Genomic DNA, 21,552 nt, shown 5'->3' on the forward strand with positions numbered 1-21,552 from the left:
AATCAACACCCCCTCCCATATTCCCCAGGCCTAAGAAACCACTCATTCTGTCCCTATAAATTTGCCTATTCTTTCATATCAGTGGAGTCCTATAATATGTGATATTTAATGACTGGTTTATTTCACTTAACGCATCTTAACAAATACTGTAGCATTTGTCAGCACTTTATTCTTTTTTTTAAAAGACCAAAAGATTAAAAAAAAATTTAAAAAAAGACCAAAAAAAAAAAAAAAAAAAAAAAAGACCAAAAGATTCAATTTTATGGATATGCCACATTTTCTTTATCCATTATTATTTGTTCTTTCATTGATAGACATTTAGGTGATTTTCAGTTTTGACTATTATGAATAATGATGCTATAATTTGTAATGTATATACATTTTTATGAGACTATATATTTTCATTTCTCTTGGGCCTTTTTTCATAGGAGTGGAATTGCTTGGTCGTAATCGCAACTATAATCATATAAGGAATTGCCAGATTGTTTTCCAAAGTGGCTATACCATTTTACATTCCACCCAGCAGTGTATGAGGGTTCTGATTTTCTTCACATCCTGATGAATGCTTGTTTTCTGTTTTTGTTTGTTTTTGTTGTATTATAGCCATCCTATTGGATGAAATGATATTTCATTGTACTTTTGATTTGTATTGCCTGTTGCATCTTTTCACATGCTTTTGGCTATTTGTATAGATTCTTTGCAGAACTGTCTATTCAGATCTTTTGCCAATTTTTAAAGTGTGGTCTTTTTATTATTGAATTTAAGAGTTACTTATATATTCTATATAAAAATCCCTTATATTGATTTGCAGATACTGCTTTTCACTTCTTGATAGTGCACTTTGAAGCAAAGAAGTTTCTAATTTTGATGAAGTTCATTATTTATGTTTTTTTTCTCTTGCTGCTTATGCTTTTAGTGTCATTTTTAAGAATCCATTCTCAAATCTAAGGTTATGCGGATTCACCCCTATGTTTTCTTCTAAGAGTTTTAACTTTTGGATTTAGATCTTTGATCCATTTTGAGTTAATTTTTGCATATAATGTGAAGAAAAGGCCTAATTTCATTATTTTATATGAGGCTATCCAGTTGTCCCAGCACTATAATTTCCAACACTAGGGAACAAGTCCCTGGAACTCCTTATGTTGTCATCTTAGAGATGGAACACCTGGTATAGCTTTTGAATTAGTTGTTGAGATGTGTGTTATGATGGTTGTTGTTATTAATTTGGAAATATGACTACTGTATACCTCATCATAAAAAGCTGCTTAACAAGAACAAAATAACTCATTTGCTTTTTACTTAAAAGAAAGATCTGCCCTGAAGTTTACATGTACTTTTCATTCAACACATGCCTTTTTTCAATACCTGCTTTCCAAACACAGATTTCATACTTTCAGTTAGTTTTCTTGAAGTCGTACAGCCTTTCAAAAAAGACAAAGAAGGATGTTAAATGGATGTTCCATAGCTATTATATAGAATTGGTAATAGACAGTATGGTTTGAAAACAGTTTAAGTCCATCTTGTACTATTACTTGTAGCCAGGTGTTACTTTTCTTTGCCACACGCTCCCTGTGGATTCCACTCCCCTCACTCCATTTACCTAGAAGGAAATTAAGTCTTCACCTAAACTGGCTATTCAAAGCAGAAACATTAATGCTGAATTTCTCTGTCATTTTGACCTGAAATCCTAGGGAGAAAGAAATTTATTTCCTGTGTTCATGGAAAATGAGGTTGTACTTGGATGAAAGTCATCATCATAGAGGATATTCATGTAAGCTTTGGAGTCAGTGGACTCAGGTATAAGATCTGATTTGGGGATATTACTTGTCTGGTCCACAGTTTGTACTTTCCTTTCTCTCTCGCGCGCGCGCTCTCTCTCCCTCTCTCTCAAGATTTTAATTATTTATTCATGAGAGACATAGAGAGAGAGGCAGAGACACAGGCAGAGGGAGAAACAGGCTCCCCGTGGGGAGACCAATGTGGGACTCAATCCCAGGACCCCGGGATCATGACCTGAGCTAAAGGCAGACACTTAACTGCTGAGCCACCTGGGCGTCCCCCTTCTCTTTTTGTATTATTGGCAATTGATTGGGTAGGAAACATATATGGCCCATGTTTAGAGAACTACAAAGACACACACAGACACATACTTTAAATAGGAAATAATTACTGGACATGTGTATACTCCCAAGAAGATACGAATAAAAGTGTAGGTTTGTTTTTTTCCTTTCATTTCCTTCCCTTTCCCTTTCCCTTTCCCTTTCCTTTCTTTTCCTCATGCCAAGACTGCCTTAAGATAGGAGGCTATGAAGTGAAGATAAGTCTGCTTATGCTACTGACCATCTATATAATAATTTCTTTATCTTCTCCTTGCTTTAAGCAGGTTTATAAGTTATTATTTTTCAAAACTCACAGTAGAATCTATGCCTTGATCAAGCCCTATAATGGATTGATTTCCTTTTTTATTGTGCTTTGGCTCTGTTCTTCCATTTGTCTTTTCCTGTTATTATTTCAGAATTATGATCATCCCACTTGACAAAAGAACATATCAAACTACTTTAGATCACATGGAATTGATGCACTTACATAACCAAAAGGAAAAGGGTATATACTGGTCCTGAACAGGTATATTTCTCTTTCTGTCTTTATTATCTACTTCTCTTGAAAGAATTGACTTCTTTTCCTCCTATTGTTACCTTTACCTGAGACTCGTTCTGTGGTTTTCAACGGGGGTATATTTAGCAGAATCTAAAAGTATAGTATAGTATAGTATAGTATAGTATAGTATAGTATAGTATAGTATAGTATAGTATAGTAGATCTAGAGATGTTTTTGGATGCCACACTGTGGGAGAAGGGTACTACTGGCATCTAGTTGGTAGAAGTCGGATGCTACTAAACATCCTATGATGCACAAGATAGCCCCTGCTACAAGAAGGTATTTGACCCAAATGTCAAGACTGCTGAAGTTGAGAAATTTTGGCTAGATTAGTGTCCACTAGTAGCTCCTGGATTTGAGTTCCCAGCTATCTATGAGGAAGGAAAGAGCTCTTCCCTACCAGTTTTAATTTAGTTGAAAATTCCTAGGGAAGATCTGGCTTGGGATACAACCAAAGCCTTCCTACCCCGCTAAGCCCTGCCTCCGGCCAATCTTGGTGGCTAGAAGCCAAAATACTTTTATCAACACAGCCTTGGTCAAGTTCTCACTTCTATACAAATTACAACAGGCAGGGAGGTTATGACCAAACGAGGATGGCAGCTTTCACTCAGACCACATTTCACTCAGAACATATTAGATGTTCACATGCCAAAAGAAAAGAGCTACTTTATGCAGAAGTAAGAAGAATATTGGGGAAAATAAAATAATACATTATGTCCACCTCATAATGGTAGGAATGAACCTATGTTCTCATTTTAAAATGAAGATTTCAGGGATCCCTGGGTGGCTCAGCGGTTTGGCGCCTGCCTTTGGACCGGGGTGCGATCCTGGAGTCCCGGGTTCGAGTCCCACGTCGGGCTCCCGGCATGGAGCCTGCTTCTCCCTTCTCCTGTGTCTCTGCCTCTTTCTCTCTCTCTCAGTGTCTATCATAAATAAAAATAAATAAATAAATCTTAAAAAAAATAAAATAAAATGAAGATTTCATTTTATTCATTTAGAATTTTTCAAGTTCTATACATTTATATAATTAACAATATTCTATTCTTATGCCTAGAATTCTTCAATGAGAAAAGACTAAAAATAGCTCTTCAAAGAACATGAATAGAGATTACAAGTGTAAATAAACCATTAGTCCAGCACATATAATTACATAGGAAGTCAATCATAATTCTATTGGCTAAGAAATAGCACAAGACTATGAAATTAGAGTCATTAGAATACTCATCTTTATTGAAAATACAACCTTTAGATTAGGTCTGATTGAGCCCAGTGTATAAAGTATATTCCTACGCTGAAATAAGGCATTGAGATTCGATCAAAGTACACTGATGTGAAGAATATATTGAATGACAAAGCTGTGATTCTTTTACAAATATGTTCAAATACATGATCATCTTACATGAATGGCGGATTTAGGGACTGCTACACTCAATTTCACTAAAGATCAATTCAATATTCTCACTCTTTCATAAAGATTTGAAATTCAAGAATAATGAAATTAAGCTACTGTATGGAGATAACCAGATCTTTTAAACCAGGTTATCACCTAAGAAATGGCAGCTAAGCACCTTTAATTTAAATGTAACAGATGACATCTATTACTGATCTTATAATCAGTCTGTTCCTAGACTCCTCCACCGTGTTATATTTTTACCCCCATTAGCAGTGTTATTGCTTTATTCTGGCAACCTGTGACAGAGAAGGGATGATTGTCCATTTGAAAAGCAACTAATTTTTTTTCATTATGTCTCACATGGGACTTGCACGAATATACAGTATCTAAAAAATAGTTTCACAGTTAACGCAGTAGTATCGTGCCCTTTTATTTCCTTCTCTATAGATATTTTGCAAAGGACATAGTTTGCTGTTACATAAGATCAAGCCCTATTTTCTTTCTCTTCTGTAAATCAAAGGAACAAATCATGGATTTCTTACAACTGCAGAATGACTAGAGCCACCTGGTAGATATAGTATGACTTCACAATTTTCTGTCCTTAACACCATCATTCATCAGGTCCCGGAAGCTTAAGCTTTCGTCATACTGTTTTATTTCTGTCACCTGGCAGATGCACTTTGGAAATCTAGAATCATGACATTTGACAACCAGATCTTAATAATATCTCAATCAACCTTTCTTATAAAAGAAAAGCTCCAAGGAGTAAAATGACTCTTAGTTGCTTGCTCTCTGTATTTTGTAAAAATTAATAAAAGGAAACCTCATTTAAGAAGAAGTCTGGAGGCGGAAGGGGTAGCTGTCCTGCCCTACAATGTGTCATCAATTGCAGACCCAGCAGGAAGAGACTTATCTTGCAGGTAGATAGTGCTTTAGCTACTATGATACTGTTCCAGCAGGAGGAAGAAAAGTTTCTCTTCTCTATCAGGCAACAGCCTAGCCAATGAGAGGCTCTCATGACTCAGCCAGTGAAAAGCTGCTATCCTTTGAACTCTCAGTTTACTTCAATGGCCTTTCTGTTTATAGCTACTTTCCTAACTCCCCCCTTTTCTCCTATAAAAGAGTATTCCTCTCCTCTGTTCTCCAGATTGCCCTATGGTTTTGCTGTAGCTTGCTTGTCCCAGAGTGTAATTCTCTGCTATTCCTGAATACATCTTTTTCCCCCCTTGGTAAAATCCTGGAAGTTTATTTATTTATTTATTTTTTAAAGATTTTTTAAAAATGTATGTGTTTGTGTGTGTGTGTGTGAGAGAGAGAGACAGCGGGGAGGAGGAGGGATAGAGGGAGAAGCTGACCCCCCATGGAGCAAGGAGCCCAACACAGGGCTCTATCCCAGGACCCTGAGATCATGACCTGAGCCAAAGGCAGATGCTTTACTGAGCCACCCAGGCACCCCTGGCAGTTTTATTTTTAAGGTTAACAATTTCATCACTCCTTCTATACTCTCACTAATGGAAAATCAAGTCTTTGCCACATCATCCCTGGATTTTAGCAGCATTTCCCCCCTCAATATTTTACTCCCTTGCAGGCTTTCTCCCTGTAGTCTCCAAACCACAATTTTCTGACTCATTTCATTCTGGCAGAGTTTTCTTTGGTTCGCATTAAAATCAGAAAATTAAGGACAATGCACTGTAGTTTTCATACAGCCAAACTAAAAATTCAGTTTATAAATTGTTTAGAAACAGTGTGTTTGTTAAAGTCATTAATGTGCCTCTTCTTTTATGAGGTATTTTAATGCAATGTCCTTAACTGGTAAAATAAAAGTTTAACTATCTGTAATCATTTATTTCTTCATCAACTGGACTGGACCACAGGGTGCCCAGATAGTTGGTTAAACATTATTCTAGGTGTTTCTATAAAAAGTATTTCTGTTGAGATGATTATTTAAATTCATGGACTGAGTTAAGCAGATTGCCTTCCTTAAGGTAAATTGGTCCTCATCCAATCAGTTGAACTCCTAGATAGAACAACAAAACTAAGAGAAGAACTCCAGCTGCCTGACTGTCTTCAAACTGGGATATTGGCTTTTATCATGCCTTTGTATTCAAACTAAAATTTTGGGTCTTCCTGGTATCCAGCTTGCCAACTGCAGATTGGGATTTGTCAGCTTCCATAATGTATGAGCCAGTTTTTTGTAACACACACTCTGTGTCTTTTTCTGTCTTTGTCTTTCTCTACACACACACACACACACACACACACACACACACACACATATCCTATTGGTTCTGTTTCTCTGGAGAATCCTGACTAATGCACCATCATTTTGTCTTTCATTTTTTAAATTGCACTAGTTGGTGAAATCCAAAAGCCCAGAATCTGTGCTCTGTCCCCTCTACTTGCTCTATCTGATTCTATTCCTTTATCTCATTCTATTCCTTTAAGTCTATTGTCTCTGTCTTAAGCCTATCAGGGCCTAAACTTGTGCACTCAGATTTATCTGCTTGTGGACTGTATAGTCTCATTCTTGTGGCTATCAGTTGCCTTTATAGTCTAAATGAAGTTGAGAAGATGCTAATTAGTACAAGGTAGAAGAAGATATTTTGATTGGTATTCCAATATATTGTCCCACTATGATTAATTATTTTAAAAAAGGTATAATCTTTTGAGTATTCCAAACTTAAGTGCAATTTTGAGATATTTAATAATATTTACCAGTTCACAAGTCCTTTTTATGTGTCAGGCAAGCTTGCTTATGATTTCCTAGCACTTTCCCATTTCTGTCAATTCAGATTCATAGATACTATGATCTCTATTGCTCAGGAGCAGACTGGATCTTAGGAAAATTAATTCATCCATTATGATCAAGCTATGAAATAATGGAGCAAGGATAACCCAAGTCTCCTCTCAAAATCTTTGTGTCCTATACCACTGCTCAAACTTTAATGTACATCAGAATCACCTGGGGATCTTGTCAACATGCAGATTCTGATTCAGTGGATCTGAGTAGGTTCAACATTTTTAACAAGCTTGGAGGGGATGTTGATACTTCCAGCCCAAAGACTACATTTTGAATTGCCAAGGTTAATATCATTATTGGGAATGTGCACACTGTGAGAATCTGTTACATGATACATATAAAATCCTCTGTTTACTTGAGCATTAGAGTCACACTTTGGTCTGGCTCTATCACTTATAGTTCTGTAACCTTAAAAAAAATTACTTAATTTCCTTTACCTGTTTTATAGAAAGACTAATAATAATAACTAATTAATATGGCATTGTGTAAAATAATGTATGTAAAGAAAGGTCGATATATATTCAGGCCACAGGTTAGGCATAAAAAATAAAAGGATCTTAGGAGGATATAATTGTTTTCCCAGAGAGATCAATCTTACAGCATAGGCTTCTTCCTAAATGGGAAAATCAATTTCACTGTTACATAATCTAAAATAGAAACATGCAACTATTAGGCAGTGACAAACCCACAGGTATTATACTAATCAAGAAAACATTCCCAATTTCTAGCTCTGTGTTTTTTAACCAGATGTAGGGTTATAACAAGGTGATCTATGAGCAACCTAAATTCAGAAAGAAATAAGAGTTATCTGGAAACATTCTTCCTGGCAACCCAATTCTGACATCTAGCTTATAAACGTAGAAATAATGTTCTTGTGTGTTTAATAATGGCTTTAGATAAACTCTTAGATTGTTAGAGGTAGAATTAAATTCTGAGCATACTGTAAAAAAGAAAAAAAAGACATTTCAGCATTTAAAATTCTGAGCTTGTTAGTTAAGTATTCTAGGCCCCAATTTCCCATCTGTGGAAGGGGGAAATTAATCTGCCAAGATCTACATTGCTGGGAGTACAAGAATAAATTATACACAGCTGACTTTGACTACTTTCTTTAAAAAAAAAAAAAGTATTAAATTTTACATCGCTTCCTCCTATTTACCCCCAAATACTTAAAACTTAGAGTCCATCTATGAATTTAGAACTTCCTGAGATAAGGTAAATTAATGGTCATAATGGCTAAAGTATATTACAGTAGAAAAGATTCAGAATGTGATGCATATGTGTGAATAAAAATAGATATAGGTACATATTTAAGTTCATATTTACATACATGAATGTGTGTGTGTATTCTTGTGTGGTATGCATATGTGTATAGTAATTAGTGTATAGTAATTAGTAATTACTAATTAGTGAATTAGTAATTCATATTACTAATTCACATATTACTAATTCACTAATTCACACATATGAATTAAAAATAATTGGACCTGGAGGCCAACTGCATGCATACTACTGCTTATCTTCCTCCCTTCTTCATGTATTACTATTCTCCCACGTGTGAAACTATGTTGGTGTTCGGAAGGTTATCGAACAATGAGATCCTTTAAAATGAGACAACTATTTGTGTGTGCCTGCTGCCACTTTAGCATGTGTAATTCTTTAAGGCTATAATTACACATGTTAGAGAGGGAAAAATTGAACTTCCCCAGTTCCTGTTTATGTTTCTCTTAGTATGAGTCATGGGGATTGAAGAGATTGTATTTTTTTTCTAAAACATGACAGTTAGGGTGATCTTTTGGTAAGATCAGAAGAACAATGCTTTCTCATTTTAAGAGGAATCATCCCAGAACATGCAATTTAAATAGCTAATCAGAGCTGGTTAAATGAGTCATTTGATAATTATGCATAAAAGATTTTCTCTTTCTACTTGAAGTATTATGATTACTGATGTTAAAATTAAATTATTATTGCTTATAAGTGGTTTATTTGAACAACCTGAGATTCTAAAATCTTTTGAAACATTTTGTATTCAAATATTATCATATATGCATCCATTCATGCAGTAATTCACTAATTCCATAAATATTCCACAGCTAATAGGTGCCAGACACCTTCATCTGTGCTGTTGTAAACAATAATGGTAAGATAAACATAACCTCCCCTCAGTAAGCTAATAGTCTAATGAGGAGACAGGTACCATACATAAATAATGAATAAATCTCAATAATGTATGCATGAGTCTTAGCATTAGCTGATAGGGAAGTTACAGAGGCTGGAAACAGAGATGTAGCTGGGGAAATGAACTCTGTAGCAGAAAATCCAGCAATTTGGACTTGATCCAGGCTGGTATCCACATCCAAATTGGTCCCATTTCACAGAGGAAATATTAGAAGCTGGAGGCTTCAAGCAGAGGAATAACTGCACACCAGTTCCAGGAAAGCAACCGAGGTATGAAGGACAAGATCCACTCTGCTGGAGAGAACTGGCCCAAGATGGAAAGCTAATACTGACAAGAAGTAGGATCCATTTGGCTAGAATAAGTAGGAAACTGACTCTATTAAGTTTAAACGAGGCAGAAATGTACCACTTAGTGAGGAGCTACAGGAAAGGGTGGCTTAGGATCAGCTTAATCACGTCTCCCCACTTCTGCCTCTGCAGATCCTTGTCCCTGAGTACTTGTCTTGTTGGCCTGTCCTCTTTCTGCTTCCCTCACAGCGTGATGATGATGGCTTGTGGTTCACATTCACATACACAGTATCTAGAAACTGTTCTTCCCATGGTTCTGATTTTAAGAATAGAACTCTTGGGGCACCTGGATTGCTCAGTTGGTTGAGTGTGCAACTCTTGATTTTGGCTCAGGTCATGATCTCAGAGTCCTGGGATTGAGCACCAAGTCAGGCTCCATGCTCGGTGAGGAGTCTGCTTGAGATTCTCTCTCTCTCTCTGCCCCTCCTCCCACTTTCTCTTTCTCTCTCTCTCTCTCTCTTTTCCTCTCTCAAATAAATAAATAAATATTTAAAAAGAAGAGTAAGAGAACTCTTTTCCAAAATAACCAATAAACTTTTCTTTGTGGCTCATCTCCAAATTGGAATTTATCCCCACTTGAACCAACTCCTGTGATGATTTTGTTGTACAACATTTTACCTAGACCTGAATTCCTGAACCAATTTCATAAAAGGGGAATGAGATTGCTCTTTTTTTAAAAAATATTTTATTTATTTATTCATGAAAGACACAGAAAGAGAGAAGCAGAGACACAGGCAGAGGGAAGCAGGCTCCATGCGGGGAGCCCAATATGGGACTTGATCCAGTGACTCTAGGATCGACGCTCTGGGACAAAGGCAGGCCAAAGACAGGTGCTAAACCACTGAGCCACCCAGGCATCCCTACTCTTTTTTTTTTTTTAAGGTTTTATTTATTTTGCTGGAGAGTGAGAGTGAGAGAGCAAGAGAAAGAGTACACAGAAGAGGGAGAAGCAGACTCCCCACTAAACAGAGAGCCCGATGTGGGCCAGATCCCAGGACCCTGAGATCATTACCTGAGCTGAAGGCAGTTGCTTAACGCCCCCAAGGGAATGAGATTACTCATTCTATCTAGCCCACTCCTTGGTTTATTATCAAAATTTGGTTTTCTTTATTAGTTAACACTGGACCATTTGATTAGCTTTTTCTCAATTTCTTTGAAAGCAGAGAATCAGATAGGATTTCATACCCTACTATTAGAGAGTATCAGATAAGGAGGCAGGCTCTAAGACAAAATTGGAACTGTCAAAGATTCAGGCAGGATATACCTATTAGAGATAAAGGGGAGAGGAGTAGAGAAAGGAAAGGCTTCGACCTGCAATGCAGATCTGAACCTGAGAAAGGAGAGGTGGAAAGAAAGGAGACTGGGTCTCAATTCGAAGGGCCCAGGATGTAGCATAGCCCCGAGAAAGTCCTGGGCTCAGGAGGCAGCCCCAGAGCCAAGATGACTACTAAGAGTCCTGCGTTGGCAGAAATGGCCTGGCTCTAACCCGGCTACCAGGCTCAGTCCCTGGCTGTGAGCAGCCTGCGGCAAGCATGACCTGAACATCACCGTGGATCCCAGCGTGTGGCAGCTGGAGGCTGCCTGCTGCCTGCACCTCTCGTGGTGACATACTCAGCTGCTGTCTGTGTGGTTGTCATACAGTCTTTCTTTGCTTTTCCGCTTCTGGGAAATATAGAAAGATTTTACCAAAACTTATTTGATGACAATTACTACTACTTTGATTCTTTTGCATTGAGGCACCCTACCCTGTTCTACAGAATAAGGGCTTGGGAAAATATTAATATTGCTAATTTTAGTAAATCTTTGCCATCATAATAATTTTTGATAAAGTGCTTTAATCTTAGGTATTTTTTAAAAGATTTACTTATTTATTTTAGAAAGAGAGAGGGAGAGTGGGGAAGAGGGGCACAGGGTAAGGGAGAGAGAATCTGTAGCAGGCTCCCCGCTGAGTGTGGAGCCCTACATGGGACTCAGTCTCACAATCCTGAGATCATGACCTGAGCCGAAATTGAGAAGCAGATGCTTAACTGACTGAGCCACCCAGGTGCCCCTAATCTTAGGTATTTTAAATATATATTTTGTCAAAACTTTGGATTTATAGTCTTAGATTATTCAATTTGTAGAAAATGCCTACCATATAAACTAAAGTATGTCTTTATTTTTCATTCCAAAGAAATGTATAAATTCATATTTCCATGACCATCATTTCCTTTCTGAATTTTGAGATAGTTGCCTGGAGAGATAAGTGATACAAGAGAAGATGGGTGCACACATAAATAAATAGATAGGCTGCTGCTAGCTTTTCATTTGGATAAAATAAACCATCACAGTCTTCAGCATTTCTCATATGGACTCTTAGCTTTGGTCATGAAACGCATTCATTGCTCACTGGAGCAATGCATTCTTTTCTGATCTTCTGAAATGGATAAGATGAAGTCATTAAATAAAAACTAAATAATCTACTGTAGCCAAAATTCCCAGCATTGACAAGAATACACCATTTTAAATTGCATACACACACACACACACACACACACACACACATATAAATTGTTTAGTGACCAGTGTCTTTTACCTCTGGACAACTAGACATAGTAAAATTCAAGTTGTGTAAGAGAAGGACCTCTTTTTTGTAAAATGGAAGAAAGTCTGCTATAAAAGGAAGGATGAGAAAGAAAATAAAGCATGACTTCTAGAAAACAGAAACATTCTCGTGGAGTTTTAGAAAGGACTATATTTAGGAGTTAAGTATCTAGAAATTGGTTACCAAAAAGATTACCCATGACAAAATAGCTCTTAAATTTTTTTCTTCTGGGGACCCCTGGGTGGCTCAGCGGTTGAGTGTCTGCCTTTAGCCCAGGGCGTGATTCTGGAGTCCCCATGTGGAGCCTGCTTCTACCTCTGCCTGTGTCTCTGCCTCTCTCTCTCTGTGTCCTTCATGAATAAATAAAATCTTTTTTTTTTTTTCTTCTGCAGTCTCAGGCTGTGAAGACTGCTGGCCTGTATGATCTTCCACGCTTTTCTCTCTACCCAATAAATTCCAATTGCTTGGATCTGCCTGGCATTCTCTAAGCACTTAGTATATGTTCGTGACTCTGAAAATTGGTTCTTTTTTTTTTTTTTTTTTTTTGTACTGATAAGTTCTTCACTCCTGGCTTTCAAACTTCTACGCATCCTTTAAGACTGACCTTAAGGGGCACCTGGGTGGTTCAGTGGTTGAACATCTGCCTTTAGTTCAGATTGTGACCTGGGGTCCTGGGATCGAGTCCTGCTTTGGGCTCCCCACAGGGAGCCTGCTTCTCCCTCTGCTTATGTCTCTGCCTCTCTCAGTGTCTCGTATAAATAAATAAATAAAGTCTTAAAAAAAAGATTGACTTTAATATTACCCAATCTTTGATTTATCTACTCTCTCCAAATCACTTTTCCTTCCATCCTTCTATGACAGCTTATAGATAGACTTATTTGTTTAATTACTTCTAAAAAAGATCTTTATCTCAATAAAGATTTGACAAAAAGATATAAGATATTTGAAATGACTTGATATATGTATACATTGTGAAAGATTTCCTTCATTGAGTTAATTAACACACCCATCACCTTACATATAGTTCCCTTCCTTTTTTTTTTTTTTTTTTTGTTGAGAAAGTATAAGTCTTGTCTTAGCAAATTTCAAGGATGCAATGAAATGTTATCAACTAGCCAGCATGTATACATTATATTCTCAGGCCTTTTTTATCTTAGAACTGAAAATTTGTACCCTCTTACCACCCTCTCCCTATTTACTGCACCTCCCACCCCTGGCAGCTTTTCTATTTTTATAAGTTTGGCCTTTTTTTTTTTTTTTTTTTTTTTTGTAAGATTCCACATGTAAATGACACCATGCAGTAGTTTTCTTTCTCTGTCAGGTTCATCAATGTTGTCAAAATGGCAGGATTTCCTTCTTTTTTTTTTTTTTTTTTTCCTTTTTTTAAGGCTGAATAATATTCCATTGCATATCTATCTGTCTGTCTGTGCCCACTTTACATTGTTGTGGGGTAGGGAAACTTAGTCTCAGCACACAGGCTAGCTTGAGCTACTAATGCCTTGGAAGTTTTCAATATTTTCCTTATAATAAAGAAATTCTCAAAAATGTTCTCACATATTTACATCACTCAAGAAATAAATGCCAATACTGTTCTTTTTCTCCTTGAACTTACAGAAATTATTTCTCTCTAAGGCCTGGTACAACCTAGATATTAATTTGCTGGACAATCCTAAAAAGACTGATCAACACATTTATCACCAATTATTAGGTATTGATCACCTAGTGGGCTGAATATTATCAAAACCTCAGGATTCTTCACCACTTAGTTATGCAGATAAGAGAACCAAATGCTCTTTTAATTAAGTTAAGAGTGAGGAATCGGAGGCTAAGACATGGATTTGGACAATCATTTATTATCTGTGTGATCTTTGGCATATCTACTAACTTTTCTGAGTGTCACTGTTTTGTTTTGTTTTGTTTTGTTTTTCCTGTAAGAACAGTGTATTAGTTTGCTAGGGCTATAATAAAAAAATATCACAGACTGGGTAGTTTAAACAATAGAAATTTATTTACTTACAATAATGAAGTGAGAAGCCTGAAATCAAGATTCTTACCTTCATAATCATGAAACCACATATCATTTGGTTATGACTTTGCAAAGATATAAGTAAGGTACATGAAGCAGCCTAGCACATCAAGACCACTTCAAAAATTATAGTTATTATTTTGTTTAAATATATATTAATCTCCATGTTCCACGGTTTCTGATTTATGTACTGTTTCGTTCAGCTATAAGTATCTTTCAAATATCTATTTATGAAGTTAATGGTGAAAAAGATAAACATCTCTGCTCACAAGCATTCACCAGACCCCACAAAGGATGAACACAGGAATGTTAATACTAAACTACCCACTTGGAGGAAAACTTGGGTGTTAAGATCATTAAAATCTGAAAAATTTAAATAAAAGTTTTATATTTGATTTTGCATTCTGAATTTATGTTTACATTACATTAGGAAAGATTTGTTCTAATAGCTATTTAACAGTGTGCTATTAGATAACTATTGTTTTTTCTTAAAGATTTTATTTATTTGAGAGAGACAGAGACAGAGATAGTGAGAGAGAGCATGAGTAGGGGAGGAGAGGAAGAAGTCAGCTCCCCGCTGAGCAGGGAGTCTGATGCAGGACTTGATCGTAGGCCTCTGGGATCATGACCTGAGCTGAAGGCAGACTCTTGACCAACTGACCACACTGATGCCCCTATTAGATACTATCGTTAATATTTAGTTTAGAGCAAATATGACTACTTAGCCTCCCCCCAAAAGAATATATGTCATGTAACTTTCAGGGTCTTCCTTTAGGATAATGTAAACATCTTGCCCTTGATGGGGATTAACTGTACAGTCATGGAAATACTATTAACAACCAGAAAAAGAAACTGTATCTCAGATTTGGCAAAGTTAATTTATTCCTTTTAGCTTTCAGAAAGCTTTCATAAAAGTAGATAACAAAGAATCTAATGTATAATCTTGTTGTGAGTGGGTGGTTATACATTGAGATATCTGACACCCAGTTGTTAGAAGATCAGAAAAATGCAAAGCCCAACTGAAAGGCTAATTGTGTTTTGTGCCACATGTGGCACAGCAGTAACAGAGAGGCACACTGTGTGTGGGAAGAACACTCTTTCTGAAGGCTGAGAGCCATTCATTTTGCAGTATGTCCAAACAAAACTTATAGAGAAGAATAAATTTGTTCCACTTTTCTTACCTTCATTCATTAACTTAATAATTCATTCATCAAAAGATCTTTTAAAATAAACAAGAGGAAAATTATTTATTTATATACTATTTCAGCATACATTTCTCTGGTTCTTTTTTTTTTTTTTTTAATTTTTTTATTTATTTATGATAGTTACAGAGAGAGAGAGAGAGGCAGAGACACAGGCAGAGGGAGAAGCAGGCTCCATGCACCAGGAGCCTGATGTGGGATTCGATCCCGGGTCTCCAGGATCGCGCCCTGGGCCAAAGGCAGGCGCCAAACCGCTGCGCCACCCAGGGATCCCCATTTCTCTGGTTCTAGTTCAAAGAACAAAGGGTCACTTGACATTGAATTGATTCAGTGATTCTCAAACTTTCCTCTTACTCCCTCAGTTTCCCTGACTTAACTGCTACAGGGAGCTCTCAGGAGCTGTCATCAACTGGGCACATGGATCCCAGTCCTTTGAATTCAGCTTGCCTAAAAGGAAAAAGGAGGTTGAAGAGGTGGAGAGCGTTATCTCACCAATTCCGAATACTCGTGGGCTCATGGGTGACTGCCCTCATCAGCTCACTGGCTTTGAAGCTCCATTGCTGCTGTATTTCCAAGCTCATAGTCCTTTGAGAAACCTGTGGCCACAAATGAATCTGAAATAGAACTTGGGTAACAATTTGGTATTGATTCTGAGATAATGTGCGTATAATATTCTATATTTGATACAGGAAACCATGGTTGCTTCAACAAATTTGTAAGCTATAGAAATATCATTTTTTTCCCATTGTGAATCTTAGGAAAAACAAAGGGCTACCAGACCATAGTGCTCTTCCAGGAAAAGAAATATAGGGGATGAATAATCCTATTTGATTACACAGTAACAATGAATATTTTTGGATAAATTCTTTGTCCAGCAACTTACATGTGATTAGTCTTTACTTGATATTATGAGACCAAAATAATTATTACATTTTTACAGATAAGAAAGTAAGACTTGCAGAAGTCAAATAGCTTATATAATCTCACATGACAATTAGTGTGATCCACACCAAAGATCTGTGCCCTTAACCACTACCCTAAACTGTCTTCCCTATTTAAGAACTCCAGGCTTTTGCTTATTTTTTTTAAGATTTTTTATTTACTTTTTAATTTGAGAGAGATTGAAAGAGAGAGAGAGAGAGAGAGAGAAAGGAGGAGGAGGAGAAGGAGGAGGAGGAAGAAGAGGAGGAGCAGAGGGAGAGGGACAAGCAGACTCCATACTGGGTGCGGAACTCAGGTGGGACTTGATCCCAGGACCCTAAGATCATGACCTGAGCCAAAATCAAGGGTCTGATATCCAACCAACTGAACCACCCTGGTGCCCGCTTATTTTTAATAAGCATAAACCACTTTGCATTTCCTTGAATCATTAGATCCATGGTGGTGGGAGCAGTAGAGTTCTCCCAGAAAGTCCCTTGAAAAGGGGAGGGAATGGCAACCCCACTACTTAGAGGAAGAAAGAGCCACTGCTGCCGGCCACAGCAACTGTGTCTTACCTTTAGAAACCCTACTGAGTGGTAGAAAGGAGGAAATATCAGTGTCAACACATTTGATGATCTACCAGTTAAGACTTTGAGAACTAACAGTAGACCTGTGTGGATGGGCCTTTATCCTGTATCTGTGTAAGGTCACTTCACTTCCTAGGATATCTGCAAAATTAAGGAATGTATTAGCTGACTATTAAAGTATTTTCCACCTCTAAAATGATGTAAGTCTATGAAATACTGCATTCAGAATGTAGGTCACCTTCCCTTTACCCCAATTTCCATCTTAGATCTATTATTTCCCTTCTAATGCTCAGTTCAGCCTGTATTGTTTCTTTCTTTATGAAAACATGTACACTCAGGAGAGAACTAGAATAGTGAATATGCAAGTGTCAATGTCACTTTCAAATACAAGACTTTAAAGAGACTGTGCTATTCTTCCAAGTTAATCTTTGTTGAAGTCTCTTAATCTGCAAAATAACATTCTAAGCAGAAACCTCAAAAACCTTGCTATTAAGAAGAAGTTTTAAGCAAGACCTATTGTTACTGTAATGCTTATGTAATGCTTACTGACATTTTAATGGCAAGAAGTGCCATGATATACTTTGTAAATCCAACATGAATGTACTAATCTATTTATTGAATATCACTATTTTTACATCAGTTTTGCAGTGGTCATTGGGTAAATATTAGGCCAGTTTCTTAGTAGTGTATATTTAACCTAGTTATTATGAGTGTTCCATCATCTGAACAGGGGGTTGTTCTAAATTCTACTTGTGATTTCTCACTTTGTCCTATTGTACAAGCAATGCGTGTTACAGACTATTTGTAATCACTTCTATTTTTTCCTCAAATAACAAAAACACCTTACATCTAAGGAACTTTCATACCATTGTCGCTTCGAAGTCCTTTGATAAAAATACTACAAAAAAAAGAAATAATTCAAATATGTTTTCTTGGTACTCTTCAGAATCCATAGCACCCAAGATAAAACTACTATTCCTAGATTGTCTTATGGTTCCACACACAACCAGTTCAACCATTTTTGACTGATGTGGTGAGTCAGTTCAGTGAAACAACCTGTAAATTTCATCTCATGTACCAGTCCAACCAATTTAACTCCCAGGGAGTTTGAAACAACCAAGCAATCAACTCAAGCAAAGAAATTAAAGTAGTAATTTTACCTGTAGGTATAGTCTAAGTGATTGATATGAAGTTACATAGGTTGGTGTATTTTATCCACATAAAAATTATGTTTTCCTTATTATAAAATATTCCTATTGATTTATTATGTTTTTACCTGTATATTCTTCTAAAATTAAGTTTACATGGAAACATCCTGAATTTTAAAAAGAAATGGAAAATGAATAATTTCTACATTTATCTCTATAGTCTATTGAGAAGAGCTTTAAGTTGGCAGTGAAAAATAAAGTTAACACATGGCACTTTAACAACTGTAGCTAATCAAGAATAGTATGAAAATATTAACTTTAAAAAGCAATTTTTAAAAAGTGCAATTTTTAAAAATATTTACTGAAAGCTATACACATTCAGTGACAACAATTTTGGTGAAAGCTGTCTCCTTTTTCTTTTTGTATGAATTATTTCACAGAGAAATATTTGACTTTTGTTTCAAATATTTTTGAAAAATATTTGTTTCCATGACTGTATGGACATTATAATTTCTTATGCACTGTCAGAATGCTGAACCTTGCAGGCTGTCATTTAAGATCAGAATGTATACACTTAGGTATATCCACTTCCACCTGAGGTGGAGTAACTGAGAATGGAATTTCCACTGAAGCTGAAAAAGGAAACAAATGGACAAAACATATGAAGTAAGAGTTAGGGATCCCTGGGTGGCGCAGCGGTTTGGCACCTGCCTTTGGCCCAGGGCGCGATCCTGGAGACCCGGGATGGAGTCCCACGTCGGGCTCCAGGTGCATGGAGCCTGCTTCTCCCTCTGCCTGTGTCTCTGCCTCTCTCTCTCTCTCTCTCTCTCTCTCTCTGTGACTATCATAAATAAATAAAAATTTTAAAAAAAGAGTTACTGGGACACTAGCCTCAGATAACATAAGACTGATCCTGAAAGTTCAGAGAAAATGAGGTGTACCCTATGATTTCCCTAGCTTATTGTCTTGACAGAGTTTCCAGGTCATAGAATATGAAGGCAGAACCAAGCCAGAGTCCAACCAACTCCCTGAGTTGAAGAGCAGAGCTGAGGATCTGAGGACAGAAAAATGCTGGAGTTTGCCTCTTCAAGGTTCTGGAGAGGAGAGAGTTGCACAGAACAGGAAATCCAGAGATCTGAGAAGGACTCATGTCTTTAGCATGGTGTAGGTGAGTGCACGGTGGGAGGAAACTACTCCAAGGCCAGGGAAAGAACCGCCTGCATGGAGTAAAGGTGACAATGCCTGGCAGTGACAAAGAGCTGAAAATAGTCCTTTCCCCCATGATTCATGGGGCATCAGGTGGAGCTCACAGAAGTGTCCTTATCGATAGTGGGAGATAATTAGTTTTAAACACTTCTCCAATCTTGCCTAACAAATCTTAAAAGCAAGTTCAAACAGTGTCCGTATAAATTAACTCTGACTCGAAACAAAGCTCAAGAATATATATGATAATACAAAAGTATCCAGCATCTACCAAAATAAAATTTATAAAGCCTGATATTCAATAAAAAGTCATCAATGATTTTGCCAACTGGCAAAATAGTAGAAAAATATGACTCATAATGAAGGGGAAAAAAATCAATCAGTTGAAAGCCAGAGCTGAAACAGATGTTAGAATTAACAAATAAACATATTAAAGTAGTTATCATAATTCAATTTTATATGTTCAACATTAAGTATAGAGATGGAAGATATAAAAAAGATAAAAATTGCATTTCTATAAATGCAAATTAAAATGTTTGAAATAAATAATACACTGGATGAGATTAATGACAAATGCAACATTGTATATATAAAATTAGTAAACATGAAAATTAGGAATAAAAACTATGAAGTTGAAACAGATGAAGGACAATTTTTAAAAAAAATGAACAGAGAATCTATGAGATACGGAACAACAAAATCTGAAACTTGAAAAGTAGTGAATATACTTATAGTCAAAGTGGCTGAAGGAGGGGGACAGGGACAGAAAAAAATGTTTGATGAAAGAAAGGCTGAAAGATTTTTAAATTTAATGAAATCTATGAATCCACAGATCCAAGAATCTCAACAAATCCCAAGCCCAAAAAATAAGAAGTCAACTGAAAGTCACATTCTTGATCCAATTGTTAAAAGCTAGTAGGAAAGAGAAAATTCTTAAAATCATTTATATGATGAACTTCTATCCAGAATATATTAAAAAACCTCCCCTAACTCATTAAAACAACTCATTTTTTTAAAAATGAGAATATGAAGAGACCAAGAAAAGACATACTACTGTGGCAAATAAACAAATGAAACAATACGCTACACTACCCATCATTAAAGAAATGCAAATTAAAACTATAATGAAATACCACCACACTTCTGCTAGAATGGCTAAAATTAAAAGGTGTGAGCATCCCAAGTGTTGACAGGGATGTGAAGGAACTGCATCTCTCATTTGTTGCCAATGAGATTTTATAAAACAAAAGAATATAATACTTTGAAAAAAAGTTTGGCAGTTTCTTACAAAGTTGCACATACCTCTGTGATCCAGCCATTCTACAACTAGATATTAACTCACAAGAACTATGTCCATAAAAATATCTATACAAGACTGTTCAAAGAAGCTTTAAAGTTCATTGCCAAAATCTCCGAACAAATCGAATGCCCATAAACAGGTGAATGGATCAGCAAACAGTTATGTTTCATACATGTATATAGTATAATTAGTCTATGCAAAATTTATATAATGGAATACTGTTTACCAATAAAAATGAACTCTTGATACATTCTACAGTATGAATTAATCTCCTAATAATTTTGCTGAATGAATGAAGCACATAAAAATAGAGTATTCAGTATAATTCTATCAAATTCTAGGATATGTAAACCAATCCCTCGCGACAGACTAATCTGTATTCTGTAGTCACAAACGAATTCAGGTGCAGAGTAGTGTGTGGGCGGAATCAGGAGAGGCCAGAGAGAGGATTTCTATAAAGGTACAAGGAAACCTTTGTGAGTGATGGAAATGTTCATTACCTTGATTGTCTTAATTTTGCGTGGGTGTATACATATGTCAAAACTCATCAATTTATACATGTTAAATATGTGGTGTTTGTTGTGTGTTAATTTTACATCAACAAAGCAGTCTAAAAAATAAGTACGTTTAGGAAAGCATACCCTTCCCTGGCCCTCGCCACCCCCTGTTAACACTCTAACTCGGAGTGCACCACAGTGTCACAGTAGTAACATTTTAAATTTTTAAAAATTTTATTTTCAAAATTTAAAAAATATGTGTATGTTCCTTTGACATTACTATGATCTTATTCTAGGATACAAATTATTGACTAAGTGTCTTTGCATATAAATATTTTCATCATCTTGGAATCCCTCTTTAATGGGATCTTTCTTTTGGGGCTGTTTTGCCCCTAACTAGATATATTATCCCTCCTTACCTCAGCCCTGGAAACCAATGCAAGAAAAGCCCACTTTGTGATGACTCCCCAATTAAGCGTTTCATTGTGCAATCAACTCTTCAGCACAGAAATCATTTAATCCATGCCCTTACCAAAGAAATTATTCTTAAATTTGGGAAGTTTAAAACATTTTGTGGAGGAGTGCCTGGCTGCACCACCCAGTTAAGTGCCTGACTCTTGGTTTCCACTCAGGTTGAGACGTCAAGGTGGTGAGATGGAGCCCCTCCTCCAGCTCTGCCTCAGCTTCTCCACCTCTCCTTCTGCCCCTCC

At 36.5% G+C, this 21,552-nt stretch overlaps 1 protein-coding gene across 1 annotated transcript in view; it reads left to right on the plus strand.

Annotated features, from left to right (window-relative positions):
- The window catches only part of SNX7 (sorting nexin 7), a 114,096-nt gene extending 95,086 nt beyond the window's left edge, over positions 1 to 19,010 (plus strand). Inside the window, exon 9 of the mRNA XM_072834649.1 lies at positions 18,816 to 19,010. Coding sequence (XP_072690750.1) covers positions 18,816 to 19,010 — 195 coding nt within the window. The remainder of the gene's footprint in view (positions 1 to 18,815) is intronic.
- Positions 19,011 to 21,552: the final 2,542 nt, after the last annotated feature.

Source organism: Canis lupus, chromosome 8 (assembly GCF_048164855.1).
Source record: "Canis lupus baileyi chromosome 8, mCanLup2.hap1, whole genome shotgun sequence".
NCBI classification, from domain to species: Eukaryota; Metazoa; Chordata; class Mammalia; order Carnivora; family Canidae; genus Canis; species Canis lupus.